The sequence below is a fragment of the Callospermophilus lateralis genome, chromosome 1 (genome assembly GCF_048772815.1).
Source record: "Callospermophilus lateralis isolate mCalLat2 chromosome 1, mCalLat2.hap1, whole genome shotgun sequence".
Taxonomy (NCBI): Eukaryota; Metazoa; Chordata; class Mammalia; order Rodentia; family Sciuridae; genus Callospermophilus; species Callospermophilus lateralis.
In genome coordinates, this window is record NC_135305.1 from 146,799,554 (window position 1) to 146,816,988 (window position 17,435).

Sequence of the window (17,435 nt, forward strand, 5' to 3'; positions counted from 1 at the left end):
CGGCGGCCGCACGCGGCGGCGGCAGGCGTCCGTCCGCCAGAGGCTGTAGGAGCCCCAGTCGCCTGGAACCAACAGCCGACGTCTCCGCGCATGGGCGCGAGGGGCGGGGCGAGCGTCACGTGAGCGTGTTTTGGGCACGTGACCCGCGCGGGGCCCAGGCTCGCCCCCGCCTCCTCCCTCCTCCCATCGGCGGGTGTGATCCGAACGGCCTCGCCTCATCGCCTAGCGCCCCCCTCAGCCGCCGCCGCCGCCGCCTCGGCCCGCCGGCCATGTCCCCCGGTCGCCGCCGCCGCCGCCCGAGCGCGGCGCTTCCGCAGCCCGCAGCGCGCTGAGCGCGGGCCCGTGCTGCCGCTCGCCCGCCCCGGGGCCCCCTTGTTCTCCGCGCCGCCGCCGCCGCCATGTTGGGTTTAGAGCCGCAGCGGAGCCGCCGCCGCCGCCGCGGGTGAGGGAGGCCGAGAGGGGAGCCCGCCCCGCCCCGGGGCCCAGGGAGCGGGGCCGCCTCGGAGCCCGGCCTCTCCCCGCCAGCCGCCTTCCCGTGCGAGCCGGCCCGCGAGCGAGCGAGCGAGCGAGCAAGCGCCGGGCCCCGGCTGCGCCTTCCGCTCCCTGCGCGAGCGAGCGAGCGAGCCCGCCGCCGCGGGGCCCGGCCACTGCCTGCGGCGGAGCCCACGAGCGTCAGCGCCATGGCGGAGCAGACCTACTCGTGGTGAGTGCGGGGCTCCGGGAGGCCGGGCGCGGCGTGGGTGGGGGTCGCGCGCCGCCGCGCGGGGGGGAGAGCAGGCGGAACAGGTGCGCGCTGGGCCGCGGACTGGGGGTGCACGCCCCCTTGGCCCCCGGCGGAGGGGCGGCTGGCGCGCGGGGACCGCGGCGAGCGGCCGGGGGGACCCGACGTCCGGGGAGGGGGATGGAGGCGGCCACGGCGGATGTCATTTGGCCATGGGCGGAGCAGGTGATGGAGAAGGGGAGTGTGACCCCGGGAGTGGGAATCTCTGCGGATAGGAAGTTGAATCCGACCGGCGCCCCGGCACTGACCTGGGGTGGCCACTGGGCCGCGGGCATCGAGAGGCGGAGAGAGGCGGGCCGGGGCAAAGGTGGGCCACCGGGCCGAGAGGGAGCTCCGTGAGAACAGGTGATAAGAAGCAGAACTTCCAAGTTGTGAGAGAGAAGGAGCGGTCTTGTCTGTGGGGCTGCTGTTCAGCTCTGGCATCCAGAGCAAAAGGGGAGTTGGTAAGGTGGCCAGAGGCCCAGGAGTGGGCACCTGATAGAGAGGAGTTGGAAGGGGGGCCTGTTTGGATGACCACCTTCTGGTGGCGGTAGGGTATGGGCAGCGTCTTTGTAAGGGTTGCTCCTGTGTTCTTAGGGATTTTAGGTGTGCTTGTGCCCCAGATGGAGGATCTGCAAGTTATGGCCATTTGTGTGGGACTTTTTATCAAGTAGCTCATTCGTATCTTACGATGCGTCCTTGCAGTTTAGGGGCATGCATTTCCTGATAAGGGAGTGCCAGGGTTGGGGGCAAGTGGGAAGAGAGGCCCTCCTTTTTGCGTGCCAAGGTGGAATATCTGCAGAAGGGGTGGAAGGAAGGAAGGGAGTGAAGTATGGAAATTGTGTGGTGGGAAGGAAGTAATGGCTTGAGGGTGAGGAGGTAAGGAATAGATGATTGGAGGTGTGGGGGTGGGAATTCTGGTTGCAGTCCAGAGAAGATTGTTCGAAGATGTTTTATTCTTTGAAGCACATGCAGTTTGGGACAGAATGGCAGACTTCCTTTCTTAGAAAAGAGCATAGTAGAATGGGAAGTGTACGGCATTTGGAGTTGGAAGACCTGATTTGGAGGTCGGGTTCACACTCTAACTTGTTTTGTAACTGGGCAAGCTAGTGGGTTCTTCATTCCCTTTTCCTCATCTATAAAAGAGGGGAATTGCCTTTTTTCACAAGTTAAAAGGATTAAATGAATACCTTTATGAAGTGCTCTTTTTAATTGCAAAGTGCCATAATTATAACTAAATTGTAATTATCATAGGGAAACATGAAAAAACGGTAATGTCTGAATATAAAGAATGGTTTTGGGTAGAAAGCTTTAACCAAATGGATGAGTTGTAGTGTTTGGGGATATGATAAATCAAGAACTCATTGTATCCTCACACAGGGAAAGAGGGTTATTAGTGATTGAAGATAATAATTCAAAAGGGAACTTAAAAATGTATACACAATTTCAAGAAAATAACAGATTGAAAAGAAGGAACTCTTCAAGAATTAAAATTTTAGAGTTGTGACTGTACAGTATTTTAAAAAGACAAACTTATTTAATAGTTTTGAGCAGCATTGAGCTGCATCTCAGGAGCAGGTGGTGTGAAACGCAAGGTTTCAGTTCAAGCATTCTTTTGGATGGAGTAAGAACTGAAGCTGGAGGTGATTCTATCATGCTTTACTCATCTAGAGCTTCTCCTACTCTGGCCCAAGCGAGAGTTCTCATGGCTGCCTTGTTCTTGCTGTATGGTATGGAAGTCATGGGTGGTTGAGAAATGGGGAAAGTGTTTTTACTGTAGATTAGCTATAGTATACACCACCTCCATGTAATGTGGGTTGGGTCTATTAGTTAAAGGGGAGTTACTTTGTGAAGTTTGATAATTTTATTTGAAAACTCTTCAGATCTCAGTTCCCTTTATTTAGGTTACAGGCAGTAGAGCACCTCAAAAATCAGGATGTTTAGCTAACCCCTCGCATCTAGCATGTTTTGAGATGGAGAAAGTTTTTTTTACATCATATTGAGAGAAGGTGATATACAGGGGAGAGGTTTGGAAAACTGGACAGCTTCCTAGTTCTTTCTGAGTTAACCAGACAACAATATAAAGAGCTGTACACACATGGCATTTAATATATTGTTCATTCTCTGAGTTAGCATTCAGAATTAAATTTAATTCTCCCAAGTCCCTAAGAGCATATTTTCCTATTTTATATAAGAGAAAACAGCCTCAGAAGGTCGAAGAAATGGCCAGAGCATTTCACCTGTGATTCATTCTTTTGTTTAACATGAATTCTATATTTTACCTGTTTAAATTGAAATATAAATATAGAAATGTATTTCAGAAAATATATATGTAAACTCATTTTTTAGATTACCTGTAGTTTTGTAGCATCTATGTTACTCTTCCCTTGGCTTGTGCAAAAAAATCAAGAATTGATTTAAAAAAAAAAAAAAGACTTGCATTTTACTTACTTTTATGTGGCCTTCAGGAAAAATCAACCTGTGGAGACTGCTCACTATAGATTTGTCTTGAAAATGGAGTTAGTGAGGAATGTAGACATGTATGAAAATAGACTCCTTTAGGATTTTCATGTAATAGGACATATAAGCTATAAAAAAGATTGGCCAGGAGTTGGTAATTAGTGAAGTTAAGTGATGAGTACATCAGATGTTCATTATTTTATTCTGTTGATTTTTTGAGGGGGGAGGTTATCAGGGCTTGAATATGGGCACTTAACCACTGAGCCACATCCCCAGCCCTTCCTATTTTTTATTTTGAGACAGGATTTTGCTAAGTTGCTAAGGCTAGTCTCGAAATTGCAATCTTCCTGCCTCAGCCTCCCGAGTCACTGGGACTACAGGCGTGTGCCACTGTGCTCAGCTAGTTTTAATACTTGTATTTCTGTCTGCATCACTCCCTTCATTCTTGTGTAAATACTGAATCTCCACATTAAACACTAACCTTTGTCCTCCCATGGTCCTAGCACATTGTCTTGCACATAGCCCTTGTTAAATTTTGAGTAAATTTTAAATTTGAAGTAAATTTTGAGTGACTATGATAGTAAATTTTCAAGGTGGCTTATCCTTTGTTGAAAGAATATTAAATACAGAGGGAGGATACTAAAGGATGAATGTTTATAATTCATGTACTTATAAAGAAGAACTTTTGGTATTGGATTTCCTGATGTTCCAATGCTGTAATAATGAGGAATGCTATCCCATATTATAGATAATAGCTATTGAGAATTAAAAGGAGAACTTAAAGTAACTGGTAGTAACACCAGGAGCTTTATCATGATGTAATGACAAGATTTTGCATATATCCTTTTTGCTCATACACTGAGGAAGTAAAAGAATGCAAGTGAAAACACAAACTGAACGTGCAAACTAGACTTATTTTATTAATTTGAGAAAAACACCTTTCTAGGTGTACTCTTATGAGTGCTTGTTTTAGTGTGAGTTCTGGAAGAAACAGGAGCTTGTCTCTTGAGGATGTCAATGCAGTACTTGTATGATTGCACTTGGACCCTGCTAAAAATTACTTATATTGAGGTTAATGTTTGTGCAAGGGGGAAAGAAGTCAATTTGTCCAAACCCTTCAAGCGAGTTCATTAGCAGAGTATTATCATAATAATTTTATTCTTTGTTTTGTGTATGCTAAGGTTTCACAAGCATTGCAAAATAAGGAAGCTAAGGCTCCAAGAGTATAAATAATTTGCCTAAGGAAACAAATGTTTGTAAAAGGGCCCAAAGTCAAGACTGTTTGACACTAAGATTCTGATACTGAATCTGTCATTACTCTAAGCCAACCATTTTTTTTTTTTTTAAAGAGAGTGAGAGAGAGACGGGGGGGAGAGAGAGAATTTTTAATATTTATTTTTTAGTTTTCGGTGGACACAACATCTTTGTTTTTTTGTATGTGGTGCTGAGGATCGAACCTGGGCCGCACGAATGCCAGGCGAGCGCGCTACCGCTTGAGCCACATCCCCAGCCCACCAACCATTTTTTGCTTAAGTTCCTATATTAGCCTTCTCTTTGGGTTTCTTCCGGTCTCTACACAATGGCCATTCTCCTGAGTGGCCTTCTAACAACTTAAGCCAGATCATGGAAGTCCTGTGCTTAAAATTCTGCAGTGGCTTTTGGGCCCAGTTAGAATAAAGTCCTAATTCCTTAGTTCAGTTCTTCCTGTTTTGGCCTTGTTTTTAATCTCTTAAAGATGACAGACAGTGGGCTGGGGTTGTGGCCCATTGGCAGAGCGCTTGCCTCATACATGCGAGGCACTGAGTTTGATCCTCAGCACCACATGAAAATAAACAAAATAAATATATTGTGTCCATCTATAACTTTGTTTATTAAAAAAATAAAGCAAAATAAAATGATGACATTAATTAGAAAAAAGATGACAGATAGTTAACAAAATAAACTATACGAGGGTGAGATTCTTTCAGTTTTGGCACTCTCTCCAGTGTCTGTCAATAGTTGGTTGATAAAATTGTACTGAATTAATGCCTGAGAATGCGTCTACCTGTGCCATCTATTTTAAAATCTGATTTCAGGGCTTAATTTTATGGAGGTGGTATATTATTGTGATAATGGTTGTTATCATGTCATGTATTTGCAAAATAGTGCTAACTCAGAGAATGAACAATAATGCAGATCTTCAGAACTAATGGAAGGCAGTTCTAATTGAGGATTATTGTTGTGATCATTGCATCTGACATGATCATACCTGATTGTAGCTGCTGAAAGTTTTTTTTTTTTAAAGAAACTAGTTGAAAACTTATGTCTAGAATTATAGATGTTAGAAGATTTGTTTATTATTTTAAAAACATGTTTTGCCTGTAGTTAAAGTGCTTTGATAATATTGTTTTGGTGATGCATGATTTAAACTAAAATTAGCCAAAGCTGTAACACCATGAATCAGTATTTAAATTGTTTTTCTCAGTGTCTATTATGAAGCCTTTAGGGGAGAAAAAAGCTAAAGAGTTTGTAACCATATCAGCCTGTATTTATCAAGTAGTTCTACAGATTTAAATGCCCAGAGTTCATGTATTTCTCAAAGTAGATTTCTGTGTGTTCATTTGTTTTAGAGATGACAATGCCTTTGAATTGTGAGATGTTACATAGTTCCATATAGTTACATTTATTTTAACATCAATAATCTTAATTTTTGTCATTCTTACTTGTTTTATCAAACCATTTTATGAAAAATCAGAAAATGTTCTAAAAAGATAGTGTCTGACCAAGGGCTATTTTAGTTGAGTATTGTTGGCATCTGAAATTTAATGTTATTGCTTTCCCTGGTAGTAAAGCCAGTGAGCATACATTTTGATTTTTAAAATCTTTGTCCTTTTTTTGTTTGTTTATTTGTGATACCGGGGATCAAACCCAGGGCTTTGCACATGCTAAGCAAGTGCTCTACCACTGAGCTCTATCACCCAACCCTTGATTTTTAAAATCTATAATCTACTTGTTGATGTACCTGGAGTTTAGTTTTCCTTGTTAGGAATTAAAGTACTGGCTTTGTGTGTTGCATGTATAAATTAGGAAATGTTTAGAATTTGGGAGTTTCTGTAGCATATTTTCTAATCCTCACCTAAAGATTTAGAAGTGGAGGGCTCTCCTTCTGGAATTTTAACCACTTAGGTATTTAGAGGGCCTTCAGGTAGCCAAATGCAGTTTATAAGGAGAAATCTACAGTTAGTCCTCATGATCCTTGTATTGGATTGTTACTACTCAGCTTTTTAATAGGTCTCACTAAGGCCACAGTTTAAAATGAAACGTTCAGCAGCTCCTAAGAAAGTTGTTTGTAGCTATATTTAAAGTATTACACTAGTAACTATGCATTAGCCTAATAGAGATTTTATAGAAGAATCTTATTTTTTGGCTTATAGTGTTTACCCTAACCTGGTGGGAAAATTATAGATAATGTCTTTTTGGAGTTTTATTGATAGTGAAGAACCACTAAGGTAGTGCTCTTAAATAGAAGTATGCTGTAGTTATTTTTACATGTTTTTAAATTATACTGAATGTAAATAATCATTCAAAAAATTCATTTTTCATTAAGTTTTCATTTGAAATTCTGATATATGAGCACCAAATTCTTTACTTGTTTCATATCATGAAATCTCTAGTTTGAGAGTTCTCATTAACTGTCAGCTAGCCATGCCTTAGTCCCAGTCTTGCATTTTGGGCAGTGGCTGTGCCTGTCCTCTATAAGGCTGTTGTGAGGATTCAGTGAGATGATGTATATAGAATGCTGTGTAAATTGCTAAGTGCTGTACAAAGACATGCTACTTGTTGTCTTCATTATTTGTTAGATCCCAGTAGGTTTTACACAGAATCCTTGCTATAGAAATTCTTTTTTTTTTGGGGGGGGGGGGAGCATACCAGAGATTGAACTCAGGGGCACTAGACCACTGAGCCACATCCCCAGCCCTATTTCGTTTTTTTATTTAGAGACAGGGTCTCCCTGAGTTGCTTAGCACTTCACTTTTGCTGAAGTGGGCTTTGAACTCATGAACCTCCTGCCTCAGCCTCCTGAGCCACTGGAATTACAGGTGTGTGCCACTGCGCCTGGCCTAGAAACGATTTTTTTTTGTTGTTGTTTCACAGTTTAATCAGCATTTTTGAGATGTCCATTCTATTTAGCATGTTCCAGATCTTCATTCTATTTAGAATGCCAAATAATACCATTTGGGAAAAAATAGAATAGTTTGTAAATTGTTTTTCCCCCTCTTGGTACTGGGGATTGAACCTAGGGGTACTTTGGCATGTGCCAATGTATCTGTCATGCAGTTTGTCATTGATTTATTGTTTCTTTGAAAAGTATCAAGATTCATATTCCATCACTACATTCCACAAAACAAAGGAAAACTATGAATTGAATAAAGTTAACCTTTTGTTTTTGATAGTTTTATTTTGATCTTTTAAAAGATAGCTTCCTGGGCTGGGGATGTGGCTCAAGCGGTAGCTCGCTCGCCTGGCATGTGTGCAGCCCGGGTTCGATCCTCAGCACCACATACAAACAAAGATGTTGTGTCTGCCGAAAACTAAAAAATAAATATTAAAAAAAAAATTCTCTCTCTCTCTCTCTCTCTCTCTCTCTCTCAAAAAAAAAAAAAAAAAAAAAGATAGCTTCCTTCATAATCTACTCAAGAAAGAGCTGTGAGGCAATAAATCTTTCCCTAGTTTTCCTTTTAATTCACAGGAAAAGTTTTCCACCATTCTAAAATGCCTAAGGAGTGACTCTGAGCAGTTTCTTATCTATTTCCTTAACTCCATACCAAGTCTGAGGGGCACACCCACTTCCCTTCATCTGGGAGCCCCAGGCCTGGGCTTCACTCTTGACCTAACTAGGACATGCCTGGTAAAGTTTTGTTCATTGTTTCTTCAGCCTGGGCATATGGATATTTTGACCTAAATATAGTGCCTGACTTTGTGTTGTCGTAAACCTTTATTTAAAAGGAAATATTGTGCTGACTGACACCTGTAGCTCGTTTCTGACTTTATAAACTTAATAGAAATTTAAATTCATTTTTCACAAATGTTTACAAAAACTACTGTTAGAAATAAAAATTAGTTGGAAAGAACAAATTCTCTTATTGTTACCATAGATTAGTGTAAACATTTTTAGAAATGCCACCTGGGACTACAAGCCAGGGCTAGCTAGAGTTAGTTGAAGATTAGAGATAAGGTCACTTAACCAAAGGAAAGAATGGAAGAGTAGAAACTGAGGCCTGAGAAACTCACACTTGAGAAATGGGAGGAGGTAGAGGGGTCAGAATAAACCCCAACAGAAGTAGAATAATTAGGAAGGTGCAGTGGCACAAGAAAATGAAAGGCACAGAAAGTTTTAGGGTCTGAAGTGTAAAAAGGCTGCAGAGTTCAGAGGGAATGAAGAAAAAACAGGTTGTTGAATTGGTAAAGGAAGTCATTGTTGAAAGTGCACTAATAAAGATCAGAGTAGTGAAGGTGAGAGCCAAATTAGGGGTGAGTAGTGAAGAGATAAAGGCATCCTTGGGCACTGAGGATTTGTTTGAGAAAATGTTAACAAAGGCCTAAGTAAAGTGCGAGGGGCCTATGGTTGTAGTAGGCTGCCGGGTCATAAAGGTCTTTTTATTTTTTGTCTTTTTGTTGTTGTTTGTTTGTTTTTTAAGTATTGGAGATCAACCGAGGGGTGCTTTGCCTTTTTTTTTTTTTTTTTTTTTTTTTAAATAGGGAGAAAAATGTGTGTTTGAAGATAGGGGAAAGAGGAAATTGATCTTGGAAAGAGAAGATTGTTTATTTATTTTATTTATTTATTTTTTTATGTGGTGCTTGGGATTGAACCCAGTGCCTCGACCCTGACCCCCTGAGAAGATTGTTATTTTAACTATAAGTTTAGAGATATCGGGCTGGGGATGTGGCTCAAGTGGTAGCGCGCTCGCCTGGCATGCGTGCGGCCCGGGTTCGATTCTCAGCACCAAGTACAAAGATGTTGTGTCCGCTGATAACTAAAAAATAAATATTAAAAAAAAAATTCTCTCTCTCTCTCTCTCTCTCTCTCTCTCTCTCCTCTCTCACTCTCTCTTTAAAAAAAAGTTTAGAGATATCTTTTTAAAAATTATTACAGCTAATTGTGAAGAGAATTTAATGGAGAATGTTTAATGTATATGTACAGTATTTGTCTCCTTTGGTATTTGTATTGTCACTAGTCTAATTACATTGTATTTGGATATTCTTTTTTTTTTTTTTTTAATTGTGAAATTCAACCTCTTTTTAAAACCTGACTTTAAAAACAATTTGGGCTTCCCCATATTTCCTTTAAAACACTTGTTACTTCATCCAAACGAGATTACTACTGTCTCCCTATTTATTTTAGGTCACTCTTCTACATGTTGCGTCCTTCTTCCAAGACTCTAGATAATGTTAATCTTACTTGTCTTTCAAGCTGAAATGCTGTCCTCTTGTTTCAGGACCTTCTGATTGGCCCAGGAGAAATATTCTGCTATAGTTACAGCTCTATATTTGTTTCTGTCATATGGACAGCACTTGTGATTTTCTGACCTTGTGGCTTTTTTTCTTCTTCTTTTTTGGTGGTACTGAGAATTGAACCCAGGAGCACTGTATCCACATCCCTAGCCGCGCGCGCGTGTGTGTGTTTTTGATTGAGACAGGGTGTCGGGAGCCATTCTCACACCTGCTAGCCCTGAGTAATCCTTGCTGCCCTGCCGGGCGGTTAGAGGAGGGAACCAGAGAGGGGAGCCGTCTGGGACCTGGTCATAGAAAAAGGTAACTGAGTCTGTGTGTTTATTTCGATCTCTGCTAGCTAACTTTTATGCCAAGAACCTCATTAATGAAACCATTGCGCTGGCCGCATGGTAGAACAGGGTCTCTGTAAGTTGATGTGGATGGCCTTAAACTTGCTAGCCTCCTGCTTCACACTTCTGAGTAGCTGGCATTACAGACATGCATCATTGTGCCTGGCTATATTGAATGTATTTAATGTGGCTGCTGTCCCACCTTGACAGTGAACTCTGTCATATAGTGAACACATAGTAGTTGTGCTGATTTTTTTTATAAGGGTGTTTTAGAGGTGAAATTTGCTAGATGATAGATTTTAGAATGTTTTCCTTAAACTATAATGACAGGACACATAGAAAAGAGGCATGAATACTTAACCTAACATTCTCAGTGCTCTTTGAATTAAATACAAAAGTAAAATTCTTACTGTCAAGTTGGTTCATGTGTTACAGCCAGATTTACCTACCTTCTTAACATTCCGATAGCACCTAAAAAAGAAAGTGGCTTAACCTGGGAACTGAACACTGAGGGAGCCGATTACAAAGGATCACAGATTTTTTTTTTTTTTTTTTTTTTTGTAGTTGTAGATGGACAGAATGCCTTTTTTTTTTTTTTTTTAATTATTATTATGTGGTGCTGAGGACCAAATCCAGTGCCTCACGCATGCCACTGAGCTACAGCCCCAGCCCCCAGATCACAGATTCTTTAGAATGGACATCATCATTAATCTCCAGTCTTCTTGAACTGGACCATAGTCTGTTACCAACTTTTTTCTACTCTTTCCTCCCAACAGGCACTTATTACATATGGGGCATACATTATTACTTTTCTAAAGTGTAAAAGCCCTGTCTTTTTTTTTTTTCGAATTAACAAATCAGTTTTACAGAAAAAATTTCAATAATATGCTCAAGTGGAAATGTTTTATAGGAAAGCTTCCTTTGAGATTGGATTGTATTGGAAACTAGCTTCTGAACAATTTAACATTTCTCTTTTTTTGGTTACTATTTCAGTAATTCATATTTTTTTGTATTTAAGCTTTTTATTTAAAAAGCAATACAAGTGAAAAAAATGGAACTTGTTTGGCTGTCAGCCTTTTCTTTCTAAAAGTTCTCTTTTTAACTTGTTTCTTTTCTCTTGTTTAATAGTGTTTATTATTTGGAATGGGCAATTTAAAAAAATCTCTTGGCCTGCTGTTTGCATATTTTAAATTTAATAGATATAACAGTGCCTCAGTCTTAGGCTAGAATTAACTAACAACATCATCTGGAATAGGCATAAACCAGAAGTTTGAGGGTTTGTTAATTTTCGGTTTTTTGAACCTTTGCATTCTCTGCAGTAGTGAAAGCCTATAGGCCTATGTATGATCTATTAGTCTGGAAATTCATGGATAGCAAAGGTTATTAAAAAAAAGAGTCAAGACTTAACATTAACCAGCTTGAGATAAAAGGGAATAAGTAGAAGTAGGGGAGAACAGTGACTAGCAAATGTAATTAGACAATAGGAGGAGACGCAAAGATCATAGTACGCTTTAGGTTGGGATAGCAAATGAAAAATAGAGCCAGCCACTACTAGGAAATAGGTAATTGACCAGAGTCATCATGTAGCAAAGGGACAAATGGCCCTAAACATCTTTAGAAAATCAACTTTGTGCTCAGTTTAGATTTACAAAGTTGATAATGAGTCAACATTTAGTGACAGGGCAGTCTTAGCCTGCTCCAGTAGTTGTTGAGTGCATCCTGTTTGGGCTTCACAGAAGTTGGAGACCTTGATTCTCATCAAATAAGTTAGTAAATTTCTGTTCATTTCTCCTTCTCTCTCTCCCTCTCCATTTTTAAAATTTTATTTTTACAGTTTGCCTCCTCTTCATTTCCCCAATTTTTTGTTCCAGAATGACCTGTCTCTGTATTCCCTGTACTTGCCTCTTTTAATTATTGTTCCTTGTAAAGTTTTGAGGACAGGGACTATGTTTTCTTCATAGGTTTATCCTCCATGGTTCTGCACATATTTTTTTTTCAAATGTTATTTCATATTTGATTTTAAAACACAATAATCCTAAAAGTAAAATTATATTTAGTTAAGGTGGAAAAATACATGGTATCTTAAGTTGCTATCAGCCTTCAGTTTGAGAGCTTACAGGGACAGATACCACATATCTAAGTGTTGTATTATAGATAACTATCTTAAGCTGAGTAAGTAACACTTATTAGTCTGGACCTACTTTGATAATCATCATTTAATTTATGTAGCCTCTTAGTTACTGTGTCAGTTAGCTGTTGCCACAGTAACACTGCATAGCAGATTACCCCAAAACTCATGACTTGAAATAATCAGATATTCTCGTGGATCTGTAGTTTGGCTGGTGCAACTCTGCTTCTTCAGATCTGTGTATTGGGACAGCTCATGGTTCATGTGTGTTCATTTTGGAGCCCAGCCTAAGTGGGAAGGAATGACCCAGGTGAAACTCCACTAATGATACTGACAGGAACTTGAGAAGAAAAGGGAAACCTGTGGGATTTCTTATGATTCAGGCTCAGAACTGGCATACTTCCATTTCTGCTTCATTCTTTTGACAAAAACAAGTCATATGGTTGAAATCAAGGACAAGGAGCCACAAAAATCTTACTCCTTTAGTGGAGGAACTGTAAAATCACATTGCTAAGGACTAGATCCTGGGAGCAGTGAGGAATTAGGGCCACTAGTGCAGTCTACCACAGTCAAGGTAGACTTTTTCATTCTATTCTAAAATGAAAAATTTCATATAGGCAAAAAACATAGAGGCCCCTTTCTATAGCATTTTGTTTTCATTCTGATATTTATGTTTTGTGAATAGTTCTTTTGAGATATAATTCATATACCATGTAATTCAGACATTTAAAGTGTACAGTTCAGTGAGTTTTGGTATATTCACAGAGTTGCACCAAACATCACCACAATCAATTTTAGAACAACTTCTTCATCTCCAAAGAAAATCTATACATATTAGCAGTTACTCCCCATTCCTTCTCATCAGCCACTGGCAGCCACTTAATGGTCTTACTGGATTTGCCTGCTTCAGAATTAATGGAATCTTACAACTGTGTGGTTTTTTGCATCTTACTTCTTTTGCTTAACAATGTCTTGTAAGGCTCATACATGCTGGAGCATGTATCAGTGCTTAATACCTTTTTATTTCCCAGTAATTTCCCCTTGTATGTGTATACCAAATTGTATCCATTCATCAGTTGATGGACATTTGGGTTGTTTCCACTTTGGTGCTGTTATGAATAATACTGCTATGAACATTTTCATATCATTTTTTTTCTGGGTTAATACTTTGAGTAAATTCTTTGAGTAAAATTGCTGGCTCATAGAGTTTTTAACATGTTAACAAACTGCCCAGCTTTTTCAAAAGGACAGCACCATTTTTAGCAGCAATGTATTTGAGTTTTAATTTGTCTACATTTTCACCAAAACTTGTCATTATTTTTAAAATTATAACCACCCTGGTAGGTATGAAGTGGTATCTTGTTGTGGCTTTTATTTGTGTGTTTTTATTTAGTTAGGGTTTATAAAGGAAAATAGCAATGGTTTTAAAAGTTAGATGTTTGCTCTTAAAAATACAGTACTGAAGTTGAACCCCAGTTTTATTTACCTAAAAATCTTATATAGAGAAAAAAGAATTTTAATACATGTCACTCCTTAGTGCCCATAGTCTATTGTAGTCACTACTTCAAGGATAGGTTGAGGATAAGGAGATGAATGATCAGAACCCCAGTGATAGTGGGTTAAAAAAAAAAACCAAAACACCTCTTCTTAGGACACTTGAATGTTTAGATACAAAGACTTTCACCATATTTGACCATTGCGTTAAGTAATGTTGACTGTTGAATACCTTATTGTTACAAGAAATGTTCAATTAGCCATCATTCTGGTTTTCTTAGCACTGACATACAGTTACTCCAAGCTTTTGGATCATAAGCTTTTGGATTGTGGTCCATGAATGTGACAAGAGTCATATATATGACAACTTAATTTACCTGATACATCCTACTGCATTTGTCTTCGAATTCTTGGCATTTGTGTTATTGTGAACCTAGGACCCATTTCTGAGTTCATGGATTCAAATTTAAAGGCCACATGAAATCCTGGGTCTTAGGTCCTCAATGCACAGTTGTGGAGTTAAAGAATATCATAAAGTGGTACTGTCTTTTCAGTTAAGTTCATTTGGTGGCTATGTTGAATTTATGGTATACATTATGATTGTGATAATTTATAAATATTTTTATTTTTATATTAGTTCATTAATTACTACTTTTTTTTTCTTTGTACTGGGAATTGAACTCAGGGGTGCTTAACTACTGAACTACATGTCCAGCCCTTTATTAAAATTTTTAATTTAGAGACAGGGTCTCACTAAGTTGCTTAGGGCTTTGCTAAATTGATGAGGCTGGCTTTGAACTTGTAATCCTCCTGCCTTAGCCTCCTGAGCTGCTGGGACCTGCTAACTTGTTTATTTTTGAAATGTGCTTGAAAGCTTTAACTTTACTGAGAAAAACTGTCTTTCATTATTCTTTTTTGAGTTTCAGATGCTTTGGTTTGTTGTTATTATAAAATATTAATTTAAGGCCTATTTCTCAACTGAGTGTACAGTCTTTAGTGACTAAGCTCCAAGTTAGTTGGACACATGGGGTCAGAATTGGGAGCCTTATTTAAATAATTCTACTCCTGTGATGATAAAGCCTAATTTAGGATTTTTTGGCAACAAAATAAGACCTTAACTTACATGAAGTTACTTATTATATGTATTTACTATACATGGGGCCAATTTTCAGTCATTTGTATTATGGTCTACTGATTGAGATCCTTCTTGGAATGTTAGGGCGGTACTAATGTATGTACCTGTTGCCTTTCTTTAAAAAAAAAAGGAGGAGGAGGAATCAGGATTCTGAAACATTTCTAGTCACATTTCTAGTCACAAGGGATTTTGGAGCTGTAATATATATTGGTGAAATTTTGGAAAATGTGGATAAACATAAGAAATAAGAAACCTCCCATAATTGTATCAACCTAAAGGAATCTTTAAAAATTAATTTTAAAAAGTCTATTAGAGCTAATAAATGAATTCAGCAAAGTGGCAGGATATAAAATCAACACGCATAAATCAAAGGCATTCCTGTATATCAGCGACAAATCCTCTGAAATGGAAATGAGGACAACCACTCCATTCACAATATTCTCAAAAAAAATAAAATACTTGGGAATCAACCTAACAAAAGAGGTGAAAGACTTATACAATGAAAACTACAGAACCCTAAAGAGAGAAATAGAAGAAGATCTTAGAAGATGGAAAAATATACCCTGTTCATGGATAGGCAGAACTAATATCATCAAAATGGCGATATTACCAAAAGTTCTCTATAGGTTTAATGCAATGCCAATCAAAATCCCAACGGCATTTCTTGCAGAAATAGAGAAAGCAATCATGAAATTCATATGGAAAAATAAAAGACCCAGAATAGCAAAAACAATGCTAAGCAGGAAGTGTGAATCAGGCGGTATAGCGATACCAGACTTCAAACTATACTACAGAGCAATAGTAACAAAAACAGCATGGTACTGGTACCAAAACAGGCGGGTGGACCAATGGTACAGAATAGAGGACACAGAAACCAATCCACAAAATTACAACTATCTTATATTTGATAAAGGGGCTAAAAGCATGCAATGGAGGAAGGATAGCATCTTCAACAAATGGTGCTGGGAAAACTGGAAATCCATATGCAACAAAATGAAACTGAATCCCTTTCTCTCGCCATGCACAAAAGTTAACTCAAAGTGGATCAAGGAACTTGATATCAAATCAGAGACATGGCGTCTGATAGAAGAAAAAGTTGGCTATGATCTACATACTGTGGGGTCGGGCTCCAAATTCCTCAATAGGACACCCATAGCACAAGAGTTAATAACTAGAATCAACAAATGGGACTTACTCAAACTAAAAAGTTTTTTCTCAGCAAAAGAAACAATAAGAGAGGTAAATAGGGAGCCTACATCCTGGGAACAAATCTTTACTCCTCACACTTCAGACAGAGCCCTAATATCCAGAATATACAAAGAACTAAAAAAATTAGATAATAAGATAACAAATAACCCAATCAACAAATGGGCCAAGGACCTGAACAGACATTTCTCAGAGGAGGACATACAATCAATCAACAAGTACATGAAAAAATGCTCACCATCTCTAGCAGTCAGAGAAATGCAAATCAAAACCACCCTAAGATACCATCTCACTCCAGTAAGATTGGCAGCCATTAGGAAGTCAAACAACAACAAGTGCTGGCAAGGATGTGGGGAAAAGGGTTCACTTGTACATTGCTGGTGGGACTGCAAATTGGTGCGGCCAATTTGGAAAGCAGTATGGAGATTTCTTGGAAAGCTCGGAATGGAACCACCATTTGACCCAGCTATTCCCCTACTCGGTCTATTCCCTAAAGACCTAAAAAGAGCACACTATAGGGACACTGCTACATCCATGTTCATAGCAGCACAATTCACAATAGCAAGACTGTGGAACCAACCTAGATGCCCATCAGTAGACAAATGGATAAAAAAAATGTGGCATTTATACACAATGGAGTATTACTCTGCATTAAAAAATGACAAAATCATAGAATTTGCAGGGAAATGGATGGCATTAGAGCAGATTATGCTAAGTGAAGCTAGCCAATCCCTTAAAAACAAATGCCAAATGTCTTCTTTGATATAAGGAGAGTAACTAAGAACAGAGTAGGGACGAAGAGCATGAGAAGAAGATTAACATTAAACAGGGATGAGAGGTGGGAGGGTAAGGGAGAGAGAAGGGAAATTGCATGGAAATGGAAGGAGACCCTCAGGGGTATACAAAATTACATACAAGAGGAAGTGAGGGGAAAGGGGGAAAAATATAAGGGGGAGAAATGAATTACAGTAGAGGGGGTAGAGAGAGAAGAGGGGAGGGGAGGGGGGGATGGGGGATAGTAGAGGATAGGAAAGGCAGCAGAATACAACAGACACTAGTATGGCAATATGTAAATCAACGGATGTGAAACTGATGTGATTCTGCAATCTGTATACGGGGTAAAAATGGGAGTTCATATCCCACTTGAATCAAAGTGTGAAATATGATATATCAAGAACTATGTAATGTTTTGAACAACCAACAATAAAAATTAATTAAAAAAAAAACAAAAAAAACCAGATCCCAATTAGAAGTAAAAAAGAAAAATTATAATTGCCTAAAATTTAAATTAATGGAAATATTTCATGTTACCCTTTCAGAATTATATATAGAAACTATAGATCATTTTTAACACAAAAATTGGAACAGGTTCTTATTATTTTTTAATTTTTATGTGGTTTTTAGTATCCACGGAAGAATGTATCTTCTGTG

The 17,435-nt window shown here is 39.3% G+C and overlaps 1 protein-coding gene across 2 annotated transcripts in view; it reads left to right on the top strand.

Moving 5' to 3' along the window:
• Positions 1-205: 205 nt before the first annotated feature.
• Sppl3 (signal peptide peptidase like 3) overlaps positions 206-17,435 on the top strand; it is a 109,156-nt gene continuing 91,926 nt past the window's right edge. For both annotated transcript variants that reach the window (XM_077108903.1, XM_077108904.1), the window contains exon 1: positions 206-703. In XM_077108903.1, coding sequence (XP_076965018.1) covers positions 681-703 — 23 coding nt within the window. In that variant the 5' untranslated portion in view covers positions 206-680. The remainder of the gene's footprint in view (positions 704-17,435) is intronic.